General features: G+C 43.0%; 1 protein-coding gene across 2 annotated transcripts in view; it reads left to right on the plus strand.

The window, feature by feature from the left end:
* Positions 1 to 22,648, plus strand: part of NBEAL1 (neurobeachin like 1) — a 324,484-nt gene that overhangs the window by 231,293 nt on the left and 70,543 nt on the right. For both annotated transcript variants that reach the window (XM_029606300.1, XM_029606301.1), the window contains 4 exons: positions 6,371 to 6,504; positions 13,617 to 13,718; positions 20,086 to 20,181; positions 21,310 to 21,434. In XM_029606300.1, the coding sequence (XP_029462160.1) occupies positions 6,371 to 6,504; positions 13,617 to 13,718; positions 20,086 to 20,181; positions 21,310 to 21,434 (457 nt within the window). The remainder of the gene's footprint in view (positions 1 to 6,370; positions 6,505 to 13,616; positions 13,719 to 20,085; positions 20,182 to 21,309; positions 21,435 to 22,648) is intronic.

The raw sequence follows: 22,648 nt of genomic DNA on the forward strand, positions 1-22,648 counted from the left end.
CAATTTTGCATGAGTGATCTCTCCCATATCAGGACTTCCTGTGTCATCCAGGGTTAGGGGGGAGGAAGTAAAAACCTCATCAGACCTTGAATGTATTTAAACCAGCTATATGTTAAGGTCAGTTAGAGGCAGCTTTTCCAATAACTAAGTACCTCCTCAGGAATGACTTGACCTTTGCTGTCCTACATATTCCAGAATACCGTAAGACACCTCTCTAAGAATGGGGTAGGTAATCTCTGCTGGTATGATGCCATATTAATTTTATTTTTCTGTTTGCGTTCTTCTAACATTCACGCTGAATTTATTAAATGGAGGGAAGTAAGCAAAGAAGTAGCCCTGAGAGTAAACAAAGCAGCAGCCTGGCTGGGAGCAGGCGAGGGGAAGTAAAGATAACACTGACCCGGGTTTGGGGGGGGTAGGAAGTAAAAATAAAATGATTTAATGTGTTAGTGTCGGCAGGCAGCACTTCAGCATTGCCCACATGGCTACAAATTTATCGTCTATATGCAATAACAATTTTTTTTTTTTTAAGAAGGTAAACTCTGAAAATCGACCCCTGACAAAAAAAGTTCAGGGAATGCCATCCCTGCAGGGCAAAGGGGAAAGGCAGAGGAGCTTTACTGTATAAACCCAGAGACACCTGGGGATTTATATAATAACAATACAAATCTTTAAAATACACAATTTTTTAAAATACAAACCAGACTTGAGGAGTAGTACCACCATAGCCATATTGTCCCCACTCATATTGTCTCCTACCAAAACTGCAGAACATATTTTTTAACGGGGTAAGAATTTGGCCTCCCAATAGCTTATAGAATTCTGGGCCACAGCCATCTGGTCCCTGTGTTTTAGCCAACTGTAGATCTGCTATTAGTCTACGTATTTCCAATTGAATAATTGGAGCATTTAGGCATGTCTAAGTATGGAAGTGCTTTGTCTGTTAAAAAAAAAAAAAAAAAGATATACATTCCTATTCAAACCCCTCCTCCCCAGTTCGGTATAATTTTTTTATAGTACTTCTGATAAGCCAGTAGTAATATAGAATGGGTGGTCTCATGTGTTTGAGAATCAAAAATCAATTTCATAACTAAAGTTTTAGGACGCGTGCTCGATTTTATCGGCCTTGCTAATAGTTTGCCCGATTTACCTCCCTACTTATAAAGCTTAAATTTGTAATAAGTTAGTGAGTTTTGTGCACTACAGGATAGGACTTCGTCTGATTAATGCAACAGAAATGGCCTTCGTTAATTCCCGCCCTAGCGCTTCTGATATGATTTTGGTAGGCATGAGTACTTCCAGCGCCATCTATTCTTTGGGCACGACTACTTTATTCGTTGCCATTTTTTTACATAAGAACATGCCATACTGGGTCAGACCAAGGGTCCATCAAGCCCAGCATCCTGTTTCCAACAGTGGCCAATCCAGGCCATAAGAACCTGGCAAGTACCCAAACACTAAGTCCATTCCATGTTACCGTTGCTAGTTATAGCCTGCCTGCTCATTGTTTCTCTTGGCTCCTTAAGCTCAGGATTATTCATGTAAGATGTGCAACTTTCTCCAATATAAAAAGAAAGCCTCAGTTCCTGCAAAAATCGTCAGATGGGGCTGGCTTCACAGCGATTCCCGATGCGCTCAGAGCCGTGACATCCACTCAGCTACGTGTCATTGCCAGAAGTCAGCTCACCCATGATTTTATAAACTTGTACATATCTCCCGTTCATCATTTCTTCTCCGAGCTCAAAGCCCCAACTTGTTTAGCCTTTCTTTATAAGGGAGCTGTTCCATCTCCTTTCTTTTGTTTTTCTTTTTTTTACTCTTCTTTGTACCTTTTCTAGTTCCACTATCATTTTTTGGAAATGGGCCAACCAGATCTGCATGCAGTACTTAAAGTGCAGTTGCACCATATAGAGACATTATGATATTCTTAGTTTTATTCTCCACTCCTTTCTGAATTATCCCTAACTTTCTGTTTGCTTTTTTAACTGCTACCTCACACTGAGCTGAGGATTTCGACATATTAGTTCACAGTGATATCAAGATCATATTTCTGGATTACTGACTGCTAATATGAAACCCAGCATCGTGTATCTGTAATGAGGCTTATTTTTCACTATGTGCATCATTTTGCACTTGTCCACATTAAATTTCAGCTGTCATTTAGGTGCCATTTGAAAAGTTGCATTAGCAAACATTTTATTTAATTCATTTGGAAATTTTTTAAAAAATACAGATCTACTTTATTTTGACTTTTCTCTCTTAAGTGAAGAGGTAGTATTTTGATGCAGATTTCATTTATTTTCCATATGAATTTTGTATTAAATTTGAAAATGTGTTATGTCTATTTTTGGAGCCTAGTCGGTTACAATTCTTTTTTTAATTCTAAGAGCTTCTTGGTGTATCTACTACAGAGACTGAATGAGGTGTTTTGTATCCTTATTGTGCATGATGTATGATATTTTGCCATAATAGTTAGTTTTAAGCTTTTTCAGCTGTTGCCCTTCCTCCTCGATATGTGGTCTGCTGGGGAATCTGCATATTTGGGGGGGTGTTTTTAATTTTGAGTAAGTGCCACTCTACCACCACTTATCTATCACTTTGATATATTTTGTACTCTGGTATTACCATGAACCATTGGTTGGCCTTTTTCCACTAGGGCTGAGATGACCTTTATATCAATATCTTTATCTAGTGCTATTCACTCTAATTCTTCCATCTTGTTTTTTTAGACTTCCTGAATTTGCAAATGGACATGTACATTTATTGTTTTTATTCTTTTTTTTATGTATCAGTTTTTCTACATTCTTACTATGCACATTCTGATTTCCCCTTTCTAATGGTATTCTTTATGGATACCATGCTCTGAGCCATGCGCCTCTGAGCATCTATTGACTTTCCTCCATGATCTGGTTTAAAAGTTGCTCTATCTCCTATTTAAACATTAGCAGTTTAGGTGGAGCCTATCCTTCTGGAATAGGCTTCCCCCCCTCTCAAAAAGTTCCTCTGTTCCTAATGAATTTGAAGCCCTGTTCCATGCATCAATGTCTCAGCAGGCATTCCGTAGTGTTCAGCTTGCCTTTGGGTTTCTGTGCATGGAACAGCGATTATTTCTGAGAATGCAGCCCTGGAGGTTCTAGATTTTAGTTTCCTACATAGCAGCCTAAATTTAGCCTTCAGCACTTTCTCCTGCACCTTCCTATATTATTGGCACCCAAATAAGAAATGCCATGCTGGGCTAGATCTGACCAAGGATCACAGTGGTCATTCCAGATCACAGTAGTCTGTTCAGGTCATTAGTACCCATCAGATCCCCAATAGTTGATCTATTGCTTGTATCTCACTCCCAGGGATAAGTGCTGGCTTTCCCAAGTCAACTTGGCTAACTGTTTTGGACTTTTCCTTCAGAAACGTGTTCCATCCTCTTTTGAAACCTACTGTGTTAGTTGCCTTAACCACATCCTCTGGCAAGAGATTCAATAGCCTGATTGCTGAATGAAAAAGTACTTCCTACGATTTGTTTTAAATCTGCCAGTTGCTAGTTTCGTGGAGTGTCCCCTAGTTCTATTGTTGTTTGAAAGGGTAAATAACCATTCTCTATGTATCCGTTCCATTCCATTTTTTATTTTATAAATTTGTCATATCCCCTCTTTGCTTGTCTCTCTTCCAAACTAAAGAGCCCTAATCTGTTTAGCCTTTCTCCATAAGGAAACTTTTCCATTCCCTTCATAATTTTTATCACCCCTCTCTGTGCCTTTTCTATGACTGCTATGTCTTTGTTGAGATGGGGTGTCCATCTCAACAAAGACATGGGGTGTCCAGAACTGTAGACTATACTCAAGGTGCAGTCGCACCATGGTTCTATACAGAGTCATTCCTTTCAAAATAATTCCTAACATTCTATTTGCCTTTTTGAGCACCACCGCATACTTTGCTGAAGATTTCAAAGTATTGTCCACAAGGATTCTGAGATCCTTTTCCTGGGTGGTGACTCCTAACATGGAATCCAGCATCATGTACCTATAGATGGGATTATATTTCTCTATGTGCATTACTTTGCACTTGTCCACATTAAATTGCCTCAGCCATTTAGAAGCTCAGTCTCCTAGTCTCACAAGGCCTTCTGCAGTTCTTCACAAACCACTGCCGTTTTAACAAAACAAAACGATATTGTTTCATCTGCAAATTTGGTCACCTCGCTCATTTTTCCTTTCTCCAGATAATTTATGAATATGTTAAATAGCACAGACCCCTAGGGTATTCCACTCCATTTGGACTCCATGGACTATAACAGCTGGCTCCTCCCCAGCACACTCTACAGTCCTATACAGGCAGTGTATAATTGATTAATTTTGCTTTATTATGTGTGCTGGATTTATTCCTCTGCTTTTTTTTTTTATTAGTGATGTCTTCAGTCTTTTTGATACAAACTTTACTCCTGGGGGAATTCTGCCCACAAAATTTAAAAATTCCACATATTTTATATTGGTCAAAATAACACAATATACATCACACTTTCTGAATAATTTAATTTAAAATATAATACAGAAAAGTTAGTACTCAAAAATGCAGAATTTTAAATATTTTGAGCAGAATTCACCTTGACATATACTGTAAGAGTGTCCCTTCTACCCTCTTTCCCTACACCTCTGGCCAGACTCCTTTCACTCTGCCCTCTTAGGCCCCAACTCCACTCTCCACTATCTCTCACCCTGTGCACGGTGGTCGTGAGAGGTATATTATGTCATAGAACACGTAGAAACAAATATTGCAAAAACAACACTTAGTTTACCAAATGTTGTAAATATATGGATAATAAATTAGCAAAGTTAATATCATTGAAAACAGTATCATAGTAAGCTAAACATAAATCAATACAGGTAAATAAGAAACAGACAGAAATAAAGATAGAACATTAATCAAGAACAAAAGAACACCTCCCTTATATGCCCTCCTCTATATAAGCCAGTGTTCATAGAAATCTGGAGGACTTTATTAGCTTGGGGATTCTGAAAAGTTAGATATTTCAAAGGCATTTCAGTATCAGTCCTTTGATCTCCCATTTGGTAAAAGACATCAGTTGTTATAACTCATTATCAGCTCATTGGTATCTGTAGTAGTCTTTAGCATTTGATCTTCCCAAGTGATACCTGGGACACCAAATGTTCCTTGGGGTCATCCCAGCTCTTTATCAGCACATTGGTGCAGGACGTCTCAAGAATGAGGGAACAAATGGTGATAGTGTCATGTCTTTGTACCATTTTTGTTACTTATATGCAATATATTGATTCATATTGTCAATCACTGGAGTCAGTTCTGATCCATATCTGTCTATTCACAGTACAAAGTCTTCTGGAGATCTAACTAGCTTGCCTAAAATTATCCTTACGCACCCCCTCCCCCTCCAACCCCTTCCACTTCATCTCCACCTCCCAGCTCTTCACTCCTAGAGTTTGATCAGTCTTTCATTTGACCCGTCTTTCATACAGACCTTCATATAGCCTTCCCTCTGTCCCTTTCACACACAACCCCTCACACAGGCTCCCTCTTTCTTTCTCACACACACATCCCATCACACAGGCTTCCTTTCTCTCTCACATACATGTACACAGCACACACCCTCACACAGGCTCCCTCTCTCTCAGACCTCTTTATTCTGTGTCTATGGCCGTGAGATCCCATTGAGCATCTCTAATCTTCAGCCCCCTATCTCTTGTACACACCCACACCACCTCTCACACAGGCTCCCGCTCTCTCTCTCGCATACACACCTACACATACGCTCCCTCTTTCGACATGCACACCCCTTCACATACCCCTACACATAGATTTGCTCCCTCTCACCCACACATTCATATGTTCACATATACACAATTCCTCTCTCTCACATATACAGGCTCTCAACCTCTTGTGCACATACATACTCCCTCACATAGGCTCCCTCTCTCACACACACACTCATACTCACCCTCACCCTATCTTTCACATAGGCTTACCTGCTGTCATTCTGGGCATCTCAGTCTTCAGCTGCAAGAGGAATGACCTCTTTCTACAGTGTCTTTGGCCACAAGCAGGATGAACTCCACTCGTGGACCTGCCGGCCTCACATGATCCTTGGCCACGAGTGGGATGGGCTTCACTCATAGCCAGCTGGGCCTGTCCAAATTCTGCGCAGGAGGGAAATTCTACACAAATTCTGCACTGTGCAGTTGAATAGAATTTGATATTTCTTTTGTTGTAAGAACAAGCCATTCATACTGGCAGAATAAAAATTCTGAATTAAATAAATCTTGCCATTATGTTAATTATATGAGCAGACTTCCTTTCCTGTGCATTGTACTCCAGTTATAGCATTTTTGCTTCTATTCCCTAGGAGTGGGGTTTGATTTCAAATGGTCTCTTTCTCAAATCCGAGAGGTCCACTTGCGCCGGTACAACTTGCGGAGATCAGCTCTGGAGATCTTCCTTATTGACCAGACAAACTACTTCCTGAATTTTAAAAAGGAGGTAAGATGTGCACTTTCACGTCTCTACTGGGTTCACAGCATAAGCAGCAAAATGATTTACTGCTGCAAATATTGACTGCAAGCAATAAAAACAGAGCTGGTTGTTAATTATTTTATGGGAGAGATTCTGTAGCAAGGGTTAGACATTTCTCTGATGGAATTTTTAAAATTCTACTACATGCTTGCATAAATGAACCCTATTTTGAAGAGCCTGCACTGGCTTCTGATCCCTTACAGTTCATTTTAAAGATCTGTGGTTGTTTTCTAAATCTTTATATACGCAGGGAGCAAGCTATCTGAGGAATTAGATTGTGCCCCGAGGTTTCCCAAGGCTTTTATTTGTCGCTCAGTTATTGAAGGAAGCATGCCCTGTGATCACGAGAGAGTGCTTTTAAGCTCCATTGGCCTTTGACTATATAATAATTTTCTGATAGAAATATACAACATGCAGGATTATTTCAGGTTTCATAAGAAAGTGAAAACTTGTTTTCTTCTAGGACAAGCAGGATGGTAGTCCTCACATGTGGGTGATATCTGATGGAGCCCGGCACGGAAAACTTTTGTCAAAGTTTCTAGAAACTTTGGCTGGCAGACTGAGTATGCCCAGCCTGCTGCTATCCACGCGAGGTTCCCTTTCAGTCTCTTTTCCGTGGTGCAGTAGCCTTGCGATGGTGGAGCTCCAAATCCTCAATCACTTTCGATTTGTTTTTCGGGGGGTTTTCTGAGTCTGGTCTCCCTTTGCGCCGGCCTCTTTTTTTTCAATGGCGTCATCAGGTCTTCGACTGTGCCCGCGGACCATGTCCATCACGGATGTGCATGAGGTGTGTATCCTCTGCCTAGGGACCTCGCACGACTTCCAGGGGTATCGTTTGTGTGACCAAATGACTCCCAAAGGGCGTCCAGCATGCCTGGACAAAATGGAGAAGCTCTTCGTCTCTCCAAAGCTGCCTATTTCGACTTCGGTATCCTCGACGCCCAAGGACCTTGGGGAACTGGCGGTCCCGCTTTCCATCACCCCTAAGGATTGGGGAGAGGGGGATCAGTCCTCTGTGGTCTCTCCCCTCCCCCTAACCTCGGGGTCGTAGTCTTCCTTGGCGCCGGGGAAAGACCAGGCAAGAAATCCAGAAAGCATCAACCCCAGTCACCGTCTCACCACGGTTCAGGAGCGGCATCTGCGGCTGCTGAGCCGCCATCAAAGTGGCAACGGCCACCAGAGGCCCCATCCTCCGGTACCCCCGGCAGCCCGAGACGTTCCAGACTGGCAACGGTGCTGGGCGCTATGCTTCCTCGTGATCCTTCCGAGGATGTGCCTGCGACACCTCGTCCCCCTCCATCAGTCCTAACCAACCAGGGCTTTCAGGAGGAGTTGGACCGCAGGGTGCAATCGGCGGTGCTCAAAGCGCTACAGAGCATCGAGCTGCCGGCACCACCGGCCCCACACACCGGTGCCCGAGCCCCCACCATCTGTGCTCGCACCTCTGCTGGAGCGTCTGGAAGTCCTTCTTGGTGCCGTACTGATGCAACCGGTGCCTGAGAAGCCTCCAATGCCTCCTCGGCCACCAACACCCTCCACCGGAGCAATCCCAATTCCCAGGTCTTCCGAGGAGAATGAGGCCTCAGGGACCTGGCACCCTTGGCCGTGGTTCCCCAGGCCACCGCCAGTTCCTCCCGCCGTACTGCGGCCAATGCCCCCCCTCAGTGCCAGGGGTTCCATTGATGCCACCGGTGCCCCCACGGCCTTCGGCATCCAGGCCCTAGCAAGGAGGAAGGTTCCCTATGACCCGTGGGGTGATGACTCCTCGGACTCGTCCTCCGATTTCTCCGACAACCCCCTCTTGGAGCCTTCCCCTTCAGAAGAACAGCGTTGATCTCCACCCAAAGACCTGCGCTTTGCCAGCTTTGTAAGGGCCATGGCAGAGGCCATCCCCTTCCAGCTCCTGTTGGAGGAGGATGCCCATCAGAAGATGCTGGAGGTCCTCCAGTTCATCGATGTTCCAAAAGAGATCATGGCAGCGCCGGTCCATGACATCTTTAAGGAGCTCCTCCTCCATATGTGGGAACATCCAGTGTTGGTGTCCCCGGTTAACAGGAAGGCTGATGCAATTTATCTGATACAACAGGCCATGGACTTTGAACAGTGGCACCTACCCCACAAGTCAGCGATGGTGGAGTCCACGCTTAAAAAGGCCAGATGCTCTTGGACACACGTTTCTGCCCCTCTGGGGCGCGAACACAGGGAGCTCAATGGCATAGGGCAGAAGATGTTCCGGGGGCTATGCTGATTGCCCGTATTGCGGCATACCAGCTATACATGAACCAATACAACTGCAACCTATGGAAGCAGGTCCAGGAGTTTGCGGAGGGCCTTCCCCAACAACAGCAGGAGTCTTTTGCAGCCATTGCCATGCTGGGGCTTGAGGCAGGTAGGCATGAAGTCAGGTCTACCTATGACATGTTTGAGCCCACAGGCGCCTAGCTGCTGGAGGCATTGGCGCCAGACGGCTGGCTTAGCTCTGGGCCTCAGGTCTCCGACCAGAGGTTCAGGACAGGCTTACAGACCTCCCCTGTACAGGCGAAAACCTGTTTGGGGATAAGGTGAAGAGGTCATGGCGCAGCTGAAAGATCAGCATGATACTCTTCAGCAACCCTCTGCCAGTCCCTCTGAAGACCCTTCCTCTGCCAGGAAGTTCTCCAGGCCGGGCTCTCGCAAGCCCTTCTACTGCCGAGGAAGTACTTTCATCCAGCTACCCATGCCCGCCCGCCTCTGTCCAGCCCTAGAGGGGTGGCCGACCGCAGCAGGTTACGAGGGCCCAACCAGCCCCCCAGTAGGCCCCGTCCATCGGCTTTTGACTGGCAGAGAGGGGACACAAGCCAAACGCCTGTTCCCCTGGCGGTCGATCCCCCAGTCGCCTGCCGCTGGGAGGAGATCACTTCGGACTGTTGGGTCCTCTCCATTGTCCGCCAGGGCTACCACCTGAACTTCAGCATGCCCCCAGAGACTGCTCCCCCATGTCCATTATTGGGTTTGCCCGCCCCTCAGGTCATCCTTCATTCGGAACTTTCTGCCCTTCTAGTGGAGGATGGGGTAGAACCGGTCCCCCGAGAGCAGTGGGGACATAGCTTCTACTCGAGGTACTTCCTCATTCCGAAAAAGAATGGCGGCTTGCGCCCCATCCTTGGCCTCAGGGCGTTAAACTGATTTCTCGTAAGAGAGAAATTCAAAATGGTCTCTCTGAGCACGCTGAACCCACTCCAATGAAGAGGAGACTAGCTCTGCTCCCTCGACTTAAAGGGGGCTTACACCCATATTGCAATTGTCCCCAACCAGAGGAAGTACCTCCGCTTTCTGGTGGGGACAGCACATTTTCAGTACAAAGTGCTGCCCTTTGGGCTGGCATCAGCCCCACGCTTCTTCACGAAATGCTTGGCGATGGTGGCTTCCTACCTCAGGCGTTGCTCAGTCCATGTCTTTCCATACCTGGACGATTGGCTGATCCGGAGCAACTCCCACTCCGGGGACCAGAATGCACCAGCCTTGACAGTTCAGGCCTTGAAGACATTGGGTTTTGTTATCATCTTCCCCAAGTCACATCTCAGTCCGTCTCCACAGCTAGACTTCATCAGTGCCAGGTTGGGTATGGCACAAGCGAAGGTTTTTCTGCCCAAGGATCGAGTGGTTGCCCTCCCCTTTCTGGCCACCCTTATTCGCAACAGAAAGAGGGTGCCAGCCCGTCTGCTGCTCCGCCTGCTGGGCCACATGGCGGCCTCGGTCCACGTGACCCCCTTGGCCTACCTTCACATGAGGGACCCTCAGTGGGCCTTGCGGCCCTAGTGGCATCCTGAAATCTAGAGGCGCCAGTGACAGTCAACGGGACCCTCTCCGCCTCTCCCTGATCTGGTGGGAGGCCCTGCCAATCTGGAAATCGGGTTCCCGTTTCAGCCTGCACCGCTCCAGATAATCCTCACCACCGATGCCTCGCCTCAGGCGTGGGGGGCCCACACAGATGGCCTGCATACCCAGGGCCTTTGGACTGTGGCCAAAGCCCACTGCCAGATAAACTTCCTGGAGCTGCAGGCGATCCAGTACACCTTGTGGGCCTTCCAGGACAGGCTGCCCTCCAAGGTTGTCCTCACCAGAATGGTCAACCAGATGGCAGTGTGGTACATCAACAAGCAGGGCGGCACAGGCTCCTTTCTCCTCTGCCAGGAGGCGATCCAGGTCTGGGATTCGGCCCTTTGCAGAGGGATGTATCTACGGGCCACATACCTACCGAGTCACCTGAACACATTGGCGGAACACCTCAGCCGGTCCTTCCAGCCACACGAGTGGTCCCTGCACCCCGTGGTTGCAGCCGACTTATTCAGTCGCTGGGGCATGCCGGACATGGACCTGTTTGCCTCTCCCACAATCACAAGGTGAGCATGTTTTGCTCCCTGATTCCGGGGAAGGGCCATCCGCCCTGCGACGCATTTTCCCTTCACTGGGGACAAGGTCTCATGTACGCGTATCCTCCTATCCCGCTCCTCTCGAGGACTCTGACGAAACTGCAAGAGGACGGGGGGGACCATGATCCTGGTGCACCCTCCTGGCTAAGGCAAGTGTGGTTTCCTCTGCTCCTGGACCTGTCCGTGAGCACTCTGATCCCACTGGGGATGGCTCCCGACCTCATATAGCAGAACCAGGGTGCCCTGGCCCTCACTGCATGGATGTTGAGCGCATGATCCTTAAGCCCTAGCAGCTCCCGGATGGTGTCTCCAGGGTCTTGATTGAATCCCAGAAACCTTCCATCCTGAAATCTTACAGCTCAAAGTGGAAGCGTTTCTCCACCTGGTGCGGCGGCCACAGACTGAACCCTTTCTCCTGTCTGCTCCCCTGCCTGCTGGATTATCTTTGGCACCTGTCCGAGTCTGGCCTCCAAACCAGCTCGGTCCGGGTACACCTCAGTGCCTACCACCAGTGTGTCACCGGGGCGCCCATCTCAGTCCAGCCACTGGTTGGGCAATTCATGCAGGGCCTTGTTCAGCTCAAGCCCCTGCTTCACCCACCAGCGACCCCATGAGATCTCAATGTTGTCCTAGTGAGGCACATGTGGCATCCGTTCGAGCCTCTCAAATTCTGTGACCTGAAGTTCCTCACCTGGAAAGTTATGTTCTTGGTGGCAATCACTTCCACTCGCAGGGTCAGTGAGATCCAGGCTCTGGTCACGCACGCTCCCTAAATGAAATTGTTCCATGATCATGTAGTGCTGCGCACGCATCCGAAATTTCTACCGAAGGTGGTGACTGCTTTCCACATCAACCAGTCAATCATCCTTCCCATGGCCTCATTCCCACCCGGGGGAACGTGCTCCACATGCCCTGGACTGCAAGCAGGCGCTTGCTTTCTACTTGGATCGTACAGCGAACCATAGACAGTCCACCCAGCTCTTTATGTCTTTTGACACTAATAGGTTGGGAGCAGCAGTGGGGAAGCAGACCCTATCCAACTGGCTAGTGGATTGCATTGCCTTCTGCTACGAGCAGGCAGGCCTCCAGCTGGCTGGCAGGGTGAAGGCTCACTCTGTGCGGGCAATGGTGGCGTCAGTTGCCCATCTGCATACAGTCCCTGTCGCCAAAATCTGCAGGGCTGCAACCTGGAGTTCTTTCCACACATTCATGGCTCACTACTGCCTCAAAAGGGAGCGTCGCCAGGACAGCGCTTTTGGCCAGTCTGCCCTCTGCAATCTATTCCAGTCCTGAACCCAACTGTTTTCATCGTGCTCTCCGTGTGACCAGACTGCCCCTGTTTTTCCCACAGTGCCGCAGTTGTGTTGTGCCCGTTAGCATCTTGTTCAGCTACTGTGGGTCCCTATGATGAAATAGGGCAGTCTGGAGCTCTGTAATCACCCACATGTGAGGACTACCATCCTGCTTGTCCAAGGAGAAAGCGCAATTGCGTACCTGTAACAGGTGTTCTCCTAGGACAGCAGGATGTTAGTCCTCAGGAATCCCGCCCGTCTCCCCACGATGTTGGGTTCACCTTAGGTTGTTATATTATTTTTCTCGCTCGTATTTTTTCCTGTTACAAGACTGAAGGGGGGGACCTCGTGTGGACGCACGGATAGCAGTAGGCTGGGCATGCTCAGTCTTCCAGTCAACGTTTCTAGAAACTTTGACAAAGGTTTTCTGTGCCGGGCTCCATCAGATGTCACCTACATGCGAGGACTAACATCCTGCTGTCCTAGAAGAACACCTATTACAGGTAAGCAACTGTGCTTTTTCACAGCTGCTTTTAATTAAAGGTAATTGTTTTTTGTTTTATCCTCACCTGAAGACTGATTATTAATGATGCAATTCTTTCTTTTGTTTTCTTTTTTAAAGTTGCACATTTGTTTCATGATGCATATGTAATTTATTTTATAATATATATATGTTTATTTTATTCTATTTCTCACTCAGAGGTCTGTAGGGTAATTGAGCATATATTAAGTCTAACAAAATAAATCGGAAATGCATGCCCTTTTTGATCATTATTTACACAATATCAAATTTTATATTCCAGGTTTTGATTAAATTAATTCCATTTCCTTAAGTTTATGTGCAAATGTGATCAATATGTTATCTTCTATTAAATAACAAAAAGGTCATTTTCTGGTGCTATGCAATGCTAGAGCATTTAATGTAGCTCAGCAGATCTTTAACAGACAAGAAAATGCTCTTGTGCTTCTTACAACTGTAAATCATAATATTAAAGTAAAAACATGTTCCCTGTATGTACCCGGATCAGTCCAGACAGTGGGTTGAGCCTCCTGTCCAGCAGATGGAGATAGAGAAAAAACTAAAGGATATCCTATATCAGGACAGTGCTCACCCTGCATCCCTTCAGTATTTCTCTATCTCCAGCAGATGCATAATATTAAAGTAAAAGCATGTTATTTTATGCTGAGAATTCAGAAGTTGCTAGGGGCAAAAGCTTCGGTGATCATTAATGCCTTTTTTGCAGAACATTCATCCAGTAGTTTGACTGTAACTTCTTAGGCTTATATTAAGATTAGAATTGAGAGAGGTCCTCCCTTCATTTTCCTTCTGAGATTTTCTAAAAGTGAAGTGCTCAATATTTTTTTTTCTTTACAGGTGAGAAATCGCATGTACAGTCGAATATTATCTCTGTGCCCTACAAATCTTTATGGAGCCAGATCCCCACAGGAGCTATTGAAACTATCAGGCCTGACACAGGTAAGAAATAGCTGATTTTAGAAAATGGTGTGAAAAACATTGGGCTGAAACTGGGGAAAATGTTGACTGTTCCAAAATATCAAATCTGGCCTATATTGGGATGGTGGCAAGAAAGAAGCCATTGCTGAAGAAAAGTCATAGTGTTTGCACAAAAACACTTAGGGGACACTGTAGGCATGTGGGAGAAGTGTTTGTAGTAGGATGAGACCAGATTGGAACTTTTTGATCTCAATGCTAAGCAATATGGGTGATGTGAAACAGACACAGCACATCACCTTGCTAACATCATCCCTACAGTAAAGCATAGTGTTGGCAACATTATGTTATGGGAATGCTTTGTAGCAACGGGACAAGGGAGACTTGTAAAGATCAAGGAAAGATGGATGGTGTGAAGTTTAGGCAGATGCTAGAGGAAAACTAGTTCCAGTCTGCCATAGACCTAGGATTGGGAAGAAAACATCTTTCAACTAGATAATGATCCTAAGCACAAAGCAAAGGCAACAATGGAGCGGCTCAGCAAGAAGAAAGTGGATTTTCTTGAGTAGCCCAGCAAAAGCCTATGCTTGAATCCAATAGAAAATCTATGGCAAGACTTGAACCCGCAGCCAACTTGAAAAAGCTTGAGCTCTTCTGCCAAGAAGAATGGGTGCAAAATGCACCATCTCACTGTGCAAAGTTGGTAGACACTTATCCTAAATGACCCATGGCTGTTTTTGCTGCGGAAAGAGGTTTTCACCAAATATTGAATCAAGGAGTGTGAAGACTTATGCAATCAAGGATTTTGTTTTTTTATATTCTTAACTACATTGGAATTTTTCTATGATTGTTCTTTCATAATGAAAGTGTAGAGTAGGTTGTGTGGATCAGTGAAACAAACTCCTACTTTACTGCATTTTGATTTGTATTTTTTAAACTAGACATCTGAATGTGAAAATTGTACAAGGGTACAAGGTACAGGAGGGTTGGTGTCTCAGTCTTTTCTATGGTTTTTCTTTATAGAACCCAACTCTTCTCCAGCCTGGACCCCTAGTGCAAATATCTTTTTGTTTAATCCATATGGGTAACATCTGTATATAATACAACAGTTTCAGTAAATATGGCCATTTTAACTACTTCTCAGCAGCCTATAAATGAGAGAGGAAAATGTCTCCATCTTTTCAAAATCAATTCAACATTTTCTAACCCTTTCTCAATGTTTAATTTGTATAAGGCATTCACAGAGCTTGCCAAAAATAATACCAAGATACTTTGATTCTCTGTCTGCCCATGTAAATGGAAAAGTTCCCCTCCACTCATTTCTCAATGCCTCATCCAACAGAAATTCTTGGGATTTAGAGTAATTTATCTTTAACCCAGAAAACATTTCAAACGAATTAATAATTTCCATAATAGAGGTGAGACTGCATTCCAGTGTCCCTACAAACAGCAGCATATCATCTGTGAACATGTTTAGTTTAACTTTGCTTTCCCACAGTAATACCTTCAAAGGTATCCATCTGCCTCAGTTTAATTAGCAAGGGCCCCAAAGATAAAAGTAATAGTAGATATGATAAGGAGCAACCCTGTCTCATGGCCCTGTTTAGTTCAAATGTACGACAGAGGACACAGTTTGCCAGAATTTGTGCTAAAGGCTTTTTGTACAGTGGATTTATCCATGCCATGAATTCTGGCCCATTGAACTTTCCCACAATCCAAAGCAAGTATGACCATTCCACTCGGTTGCATGCTTTTTCTGCATTCAGACAAAGTAACAAGCCCTTTCTGGGACCCCTTTTAGTAAGAAAAATAGCTAATAATGCTTTGACCAGATTTGTGGAGGAAAACCTCCCCTTAACGAACCCAGATTGATGATGTCACCTTCCTGGGGGTGAAGAGCCAGCGTAGGACACCGAAGGACATGGAACACCTGGGGCAGCAGTGCTGTGCTCTGTCCTATTTGAGCCCTTTTAACACCTTAGGCTCAGCTGTCGAAGGGAGAATGACTGTGGAACAACTTTTCCCCCCGCTGGCTCCCGTAACAACAGTGGCTTCCAGCCCTGCCCCCCCGATGATGTCACCTTCCCGGGGGAGTGAAGAGCCAGCGTGGGACGTTGGAGGTGCTGTGCGCGCAACAAAGGAGCTCCTTTGTGCACACCTTCATGCGCATGGCGTGCCCAGAGTGCAGCTATAGCTGATGACTTTTTCTCTTTTTCTAACTGCTGCACTTTTTCATATATCTCCACTATCACTAGTCAGGGTCGCTATGGAAATCTTGCCTCTCATAAGCGTTTTCATTCATCCCGCTTACCACCTACTCTTTTGATGATTTGTCTTGATGAAACTTCTTGTGCTCTTCCCTCTTCATGTATATCGTTTAGTCTCATTAATGCTCAATCAGTGAGGACCAAGTTTCAACTAATTCACGATACAACAAAAGTCAATTTGTTCGCGAACAATAGTATCACTGAATCTTGGTTATTAGACTCTGATGCCATCACTCTTAATTTAATATCCCCTCCTGGTTATTCATTTGTTTCACACCCTCATCAGAAAAAAAGAGGTGGTAGTTTGCTAGTGATTTTTAAAAACACCTGGAATGTTAAAACTGAAACTTTTTTACATGATTTATCTTTGGAAATGTTAATTATTGATAACAATTTTTCATTATGCCTGGTGTATGCTCCTCCTAAACTACTCGCAAATAATCTTTCACCATTTTTTAAATTATTAATGCTCTCCAAAACCAATCTTAACAATATGATCATCCTTGGTGACTTTAATCTTCATATTGATATCTCTCCTTCATTACCATACTGCTCTGGGTTTCTTGACATTATGGACTCACTTGGATGGCGTCAATTAATTTCAACCAATGCATATTTTAGGACACATCCTGGACCTGGTTTTTGTTAATAAGTCCATTTCCCAATCTGCATTTTCATCTATGACTGTCCATCAAGTTCCCTGGTCTGACTACAGTTGGATTCAATTTTGTCTTCATTACACAGATACTAACACTTCTCCTAACTCTGTTAATCTTTCCAAACACAGTAAGATTGATTCAGATGTTTTCTCTTATAACATCACTTCAGCCACATCAATTATCTCCTTTCAAACATAACATATCAAATGCTGTCACTCAATGGGAAGAGATTCTTCTCATAACTCTCAATAAACTTGCCCTTCTTAAATGCATATCGTCTAAACGATTCAAATCCCAGCCATGGTTAACTGTTGAGGTTAAAACTACTTGTCAAATCTTGAGAAAATCCGAACGTGCATGGCGCAAACATCCATCTTCCATTCTTTGAGCATCCCTCAAAACTTACCAAATTTCTATTTTAGAAGCAAAAAAAAAAAATACTACTCAAACCCAATCAATGAGGTCGGCTATGACCCTAAAACCCTATTTAATATTGTCGAACGTCTCACCAATCTCACTCCCTTGAATTCGCAAATTCCTATTAATCTGTCTGCAGATTTGTTTCTCAAATTTTTCAATTTGAAAATCGAAAAACTAACTCTGTTTTGCAAACACTCCAAAATTTTACCTAAATAAAGCTATCTCTACCGCTCCGTCTTGGTCAGAATTTGATTATGTTTCATCACTAGAGATCACAAATCACATTGCCAAATCTAACACTACCATGTGTCCACAAGCCAATTGCTCCACTGCTTTATTTAAAGCTGCGAAATAATCTTTAGTTCCCATTTTCACACATTTAATAAATCTCTCATTGAAAGAAGGTAATGTCCCTGATAAGTTAAAATTTGCAGTTGTTCTTCCTCTTTTAAAAAAAATCTAATCTTGACTCCTCTGACCTATCGAATTATAGGCCAATTTCCTCCTTGTCTTTTCTTTCAAAAATTCTTGAGTCCTTGGCTTTGACTCATTTATCAGATCATATATAGAAATATGAAATCCTTGATACTCATCAATTTGGCTTTCACAAGGTGCTCAATACTGAATATTTACTTCTTTCTCTTGTTGACACCATTAGAAGAGGCTTTGACAATGGCCATCAAAACATAATTATTTCATTAGACATCTCTTTGGCATTTGACACTGTGGACTACAGTGTTCTGTTGTACCACCTGCAAGAAATTGGTTTATCTGGCACAGTATTCAATTGGTTTCATTCTTACCTCACTAATCGCTCTCAAGTTAAAATTGCTACCTCCCTCTCCGATATCTCTCAAATCAAAACCAGTGTTCCTCAAGGTTCTGCTCTTTCATCTCTGCTTTGCAATATCTATCTAGCACCGATTTGCAAGATTCTCTCAAACTTGACTGATGCTTATAAACTCTATGCAGACGATACTCAATTTCTCATCCGCATTTGTCCATCCTGGAACAACACTATTGATCATCTTAATATTTGCTTCTCCTCAATAAAATCTTGGTTGGATCACAACAAATTATCGCTAAATGTCAAAAACAGAATTCCTAGTACTCTCCAGTCATTACTCCGAGATATCACAGACCACCATTTCCAATAATACTGCAACATTTACCATTAGTAAACAAATTAAAAGTTTAGCTGTTTTTCTAGATAGCACTCTGTCCTTCAAACTGCAAATTAAGGACATCATCAAACAGGGTTTTTTCAGACTTCGGTTACTTGCTGGCTTAAAAAAACTTCTCTTCACTGCTGAATTTCGTATTGTTCTTCAATCTTCTTTATTCCCAATTATTGACTACTGTAATGCTTTATACATTGGTCTTCCTGCTGCAATTCTACGACCTATCCAACTCTTAATCAACTCGGCTGCACGACTCCTGTCCGACACAAAACGCTCAGATCAAATTACACCAACTCTAATTCATCTCCATTGGCTATCCAAATCCGAACGCATCAAATATAAACTGGGAAAGATAATATATAAACTTCTGAATGATGTCTCTTGTCCATGGGCCAATTCCTTACTCAAATTTAGCAACCCACTTGTTCTCTACGCTCATCACAACACCTCCTTCTCGAAGTCCCCTCACCAAAAGCAGCACACCTCTATATTACACGCGAATGCTCCTTCTCCATTGCTGGCCCTATGTTCTGGAATCGATACGAAAATGGTACTCTCTTAAAAAGTCCAAAGGTCTTTTCAAGACCCATTTGTTTAAATCTGCCTAATTTTTAGTTTTATGATTTGAAACGGTATTTTAATTTGCTATTTTTATGCTTTTTAATGTAACTTTGTTTTCTTTTTATTGTCAATTATTTTATGCGTGTTTCGTTGTTGACCGCCTAGACCATTCTGTGTTAGGCGGTCTATAAAGCTAATAAATGTAAATGTAACCCCTGAATCACAATATTCTTTCACTGTGCCAACACGGCTACTAATATTTTAATGTCCTGATTTAGGATATCATACATCTTTCCCAGGATTTGGGAAGTAAAAACAACTGTGGCCAATATTATGTCCCATCTCAAACTCCCCACAAACTCTAATCACATGAAACATATTTTAAGCTGGCCTAAAATATGACTTAAGTTCAGAGAACACTTTTTGTATTTCAGGCTCTGTAATTGGAGTTTCTAAAGCATTCTTATGTTCTTCATTTAACAGAGGGATTGGCAAATGCTGAAAAAAATCATTTCTATGTTCCTATGAAGTAGATCCTTTTGCATATAACGCTTTATAAAAAAAAAATTTGAACACTTCCAAAATGATCTTACAGTTGTCACGTAACACTTGTTTTCATGAGAAAGCTGAGTGATCACATGTTTAGCCTTTTCATTGCGAACCAAGCTAGCCAATAGTTTCCACAATTTGTTTCCCCACAGATAAAGTTTATATGTATTAAACCATATATTTGCTTTTGCTTTGCTGTTTAGAAGGAATTCAGCTCCTAATCTTATTTATCTGTTCACTAACAGTAGGCTCCATCTTTTGGAATGTATTTGCTTTAAATCTGTTAACTGTGTTGTCAGCAATAGGGACTCTAGGACATTATTTTTGGAGTTGCCCAAAGATTACCTTTTACTGGTGATACATAGATGGGGTATGTTTCTACATCTACAGGAGCTGAATTACTATTTATTGCAGTTCTCCAAATCATCCAACTTTTCCTCCAGGGTCTGTTTATTTTTATTTTTTTGGAGCTGCATCACTTTCGCGTCTAAAACATCCAAACAGTCTATAGCAGCAATGACGGTACGCTGATTCCCCATCTTCTCATTTAAATCATCCAAGGATGATTGCAGTTTTTGCAATTGATCTTTGACTGCTGTGGATACTGCATTCATCAGTTCCCTGAGTGTTGTTTCAGTCAGACCCTCTAGAGAGCTCCCACATACTTCATGTTTCATTAGTAAATCATGCTTCCCAAAAGAACATTCTCTTCCATTTTATTGGTTTTAGTTTTCATTTTTCTTTATCTCGCCAGAAATGGGTGGACAGAGAGATTTCCAATTTTGACTACCTCATCCAGCTGAACACTATAGCCGGGAGAACATACAATGACCTTGCCCAGTATCCTGTGGTAAGTGAAGTGTTTTGTAAGTATCTCGCCTTATGTGAAGCACATTTTTAATGGGTAGCTTTCTACAAAAGTGATTAAAGTGCCCGAAGTGATTCACATCTCTACGCATAAATGATTTTTGTATCTCCTGCATGTGACTGTTCTGGCACTTTCAGCTTCTTTTCAGTTTCATAGTTCAGATTCTAAATACCAGGTTACATCCACAAATTCTGCACAGTGAAAATATAAAATGAAACTTGGGCTATATTGTCTATGTAGCTGATGTTATTAAAAATAGCTTGTACATTATTGGACACGGACTTATCTACCATCATAGTCTGTTTCTGCGTTAAAGGAAGAACATTTTTTGAGCATGATCTTTTTTTTTTTTTGTTTTTGTTTGTGCAACAACAGAGTTTCTAAAATAGTTAGAGTAATTAGTGAATCTAGCAAATATGAGCTGAAAGTGACATGGGCAGCTTGAAGGCCTCGTGTTTACGTAGTGACTTTTATCACTAGAAGGACACTTTAAATTGCTGTTATATAAAAAACAAACAAACCCTATATATGGTATTTCTAAAAATTCTAACCTTTGGAGAGCAGTGTTCAGTCTGAGAAATTGCAATGGGAATCCCCCACACACACAAATGCGCACACACACACACACATACACACATACACTTTCCTTATAATGCTGTAATTTGAATTGACATAAATGAGACCTTGATCAAAAAAAAAGCCAAACTGACCACTATCACACTGTGGCATTCTTTTGGAATTACCATTCAGTATTATGCATTTCTCCTCGATGCTTTCCATCCATCTTTCCACTTAAAAGACCATGTATCCATGCTACCTTATTACAGGCATGTTCCTTGAATTCTGCTCTTGACATAGCCAATTTTGTGCAATTTCCTCACAGAGATTGTGATTCCATTCTAATGTGCTTGCGACCTTTCTGTATCCCTAAGACACATTCAAGAGATTTTAGTTTTTAACTTCATCAGCCCTGTTATGTGCTGCGTATTGGCAACACATTTTTATGGCAGATATTTGCTAGAGATAGCCCTGTAACCCCCACCTCTTCTCCATTTTATGCTTGCAAAAAAGACAAATTCTAGTTCTGAACTTTGACCTTTGATTTTCCAGTTTCCCTGGGTGCTGCAGGATTACACCTCAGAAGAGCTGGACTTGAATAATCCAGCTGTGTTCCGGGATCTTTCCAAACCCATCGGTGTGGTGAATGAGAAGAATGCTAGTGCTGTAAAAGAAAAGTATGACTTTCTGTTAAGTTATATCAGCTGTCTGGTGAGAGTTTTAGACAAGTGTTATTGTCTCTGCACGCACTCCTTTTTCAAAAGGAGCATTTGTTTTTCAAAGGAAGCGCCAGAAATGCTAAACCATATTTTCTTTATAGGCAAAGCTTCTGTCCATTAAGATTAGAGAAAAATTATTCAAAGTAGTTAAAACACAAACTGTGAGGAATTTCAGGAGGATTTTGCGAGGCTGGGGATCTGGGCACCTGAATAGCAGATTAAATTTAATGTGTAAAGTGATGCACATGGGGGAAAATATCCTAACTGTGTATGCACAATGCTGGGTTCTGTTTTAGGAATCACCACCCAGCTTGGCATCATTGTGGACAACAAGTTGAAGTCTTTAGATCAGTAAACAAGCAAATAGAATGTTAGATATTCTTCAGAAAGGAAAAGAAAACAGACTTGGAATATAATAATGCTTCTTTATCAATTACATGGTACAGCCATATCTTGAGTGTTCTTATGCAGTTCTGGTCACTGCACCTAAAAAAGAAATAACAGAACTAGAAAAAGTACAGAGAAGGGAAGCAAAAATGATTACAGGGATGAATCAGCTCCCTTATAAAGAAAGACTAAACAGGTTAGGGCTATTGAGCTTGGGGGAAAAAATCAACTTAAAGGGGATATGATAGAAGTTTATAAAATGGTGTGTGGTATGGAATAGCTTAATAGACAATGGTTATGTACATGATCCAGTAGTATTAGAATTAGGGGGCACATCCAGAAACTAAAGGTAACAGATTTAAAACAAAATTAAGAATGTATTTCTTCAGTCAACTCACAGTTAAACTATAAAACTTCTTGCCAGAAAATGTGGTTAAGCTAGTAGCATAACTGATCTTAAAAATAGTATAGACAGGTTTCGGGAGGACAGGTCCATAAATGATTAACCAGATACACTTAGGTTTTTCCAGCTCTAAATTCTTGGGGACAGCAACTTGAAACAGACTTTCGTATTCGGATTTGTCACTGTCTGAGAGAGGATGCTGGGCTCGATGGAGGATTGGTCTGACATTTCTTATGTTCTAAAATATATTGCTTTTAATATACTGGGATTTAGAAAATCACAGTATATTATTGGCATAGAGTCCAACAGGATAAACATCCTACATGAGACTAAATGCACAATTGAATCTTTATGGGTAGAAATCCCTTGTGTGTCGGGGAAG

Source organism: Rhinatrema bivittatum, chromosome 6, assembly GCF_901001135.1.
Source record: "Rhinatrema bivittatum chromosome 6, aRhiBiv1.1, whole genome shotgun sequence".
In the NCBI taxonomy this organism is placed as follows: domain Eukaryota; kingdom Metazoa; phylum Chordata; class Amphibia; order Gymnophiona; family Rhinatrematidae; genus Rhinatrema; species Rhinatrema bivittatum.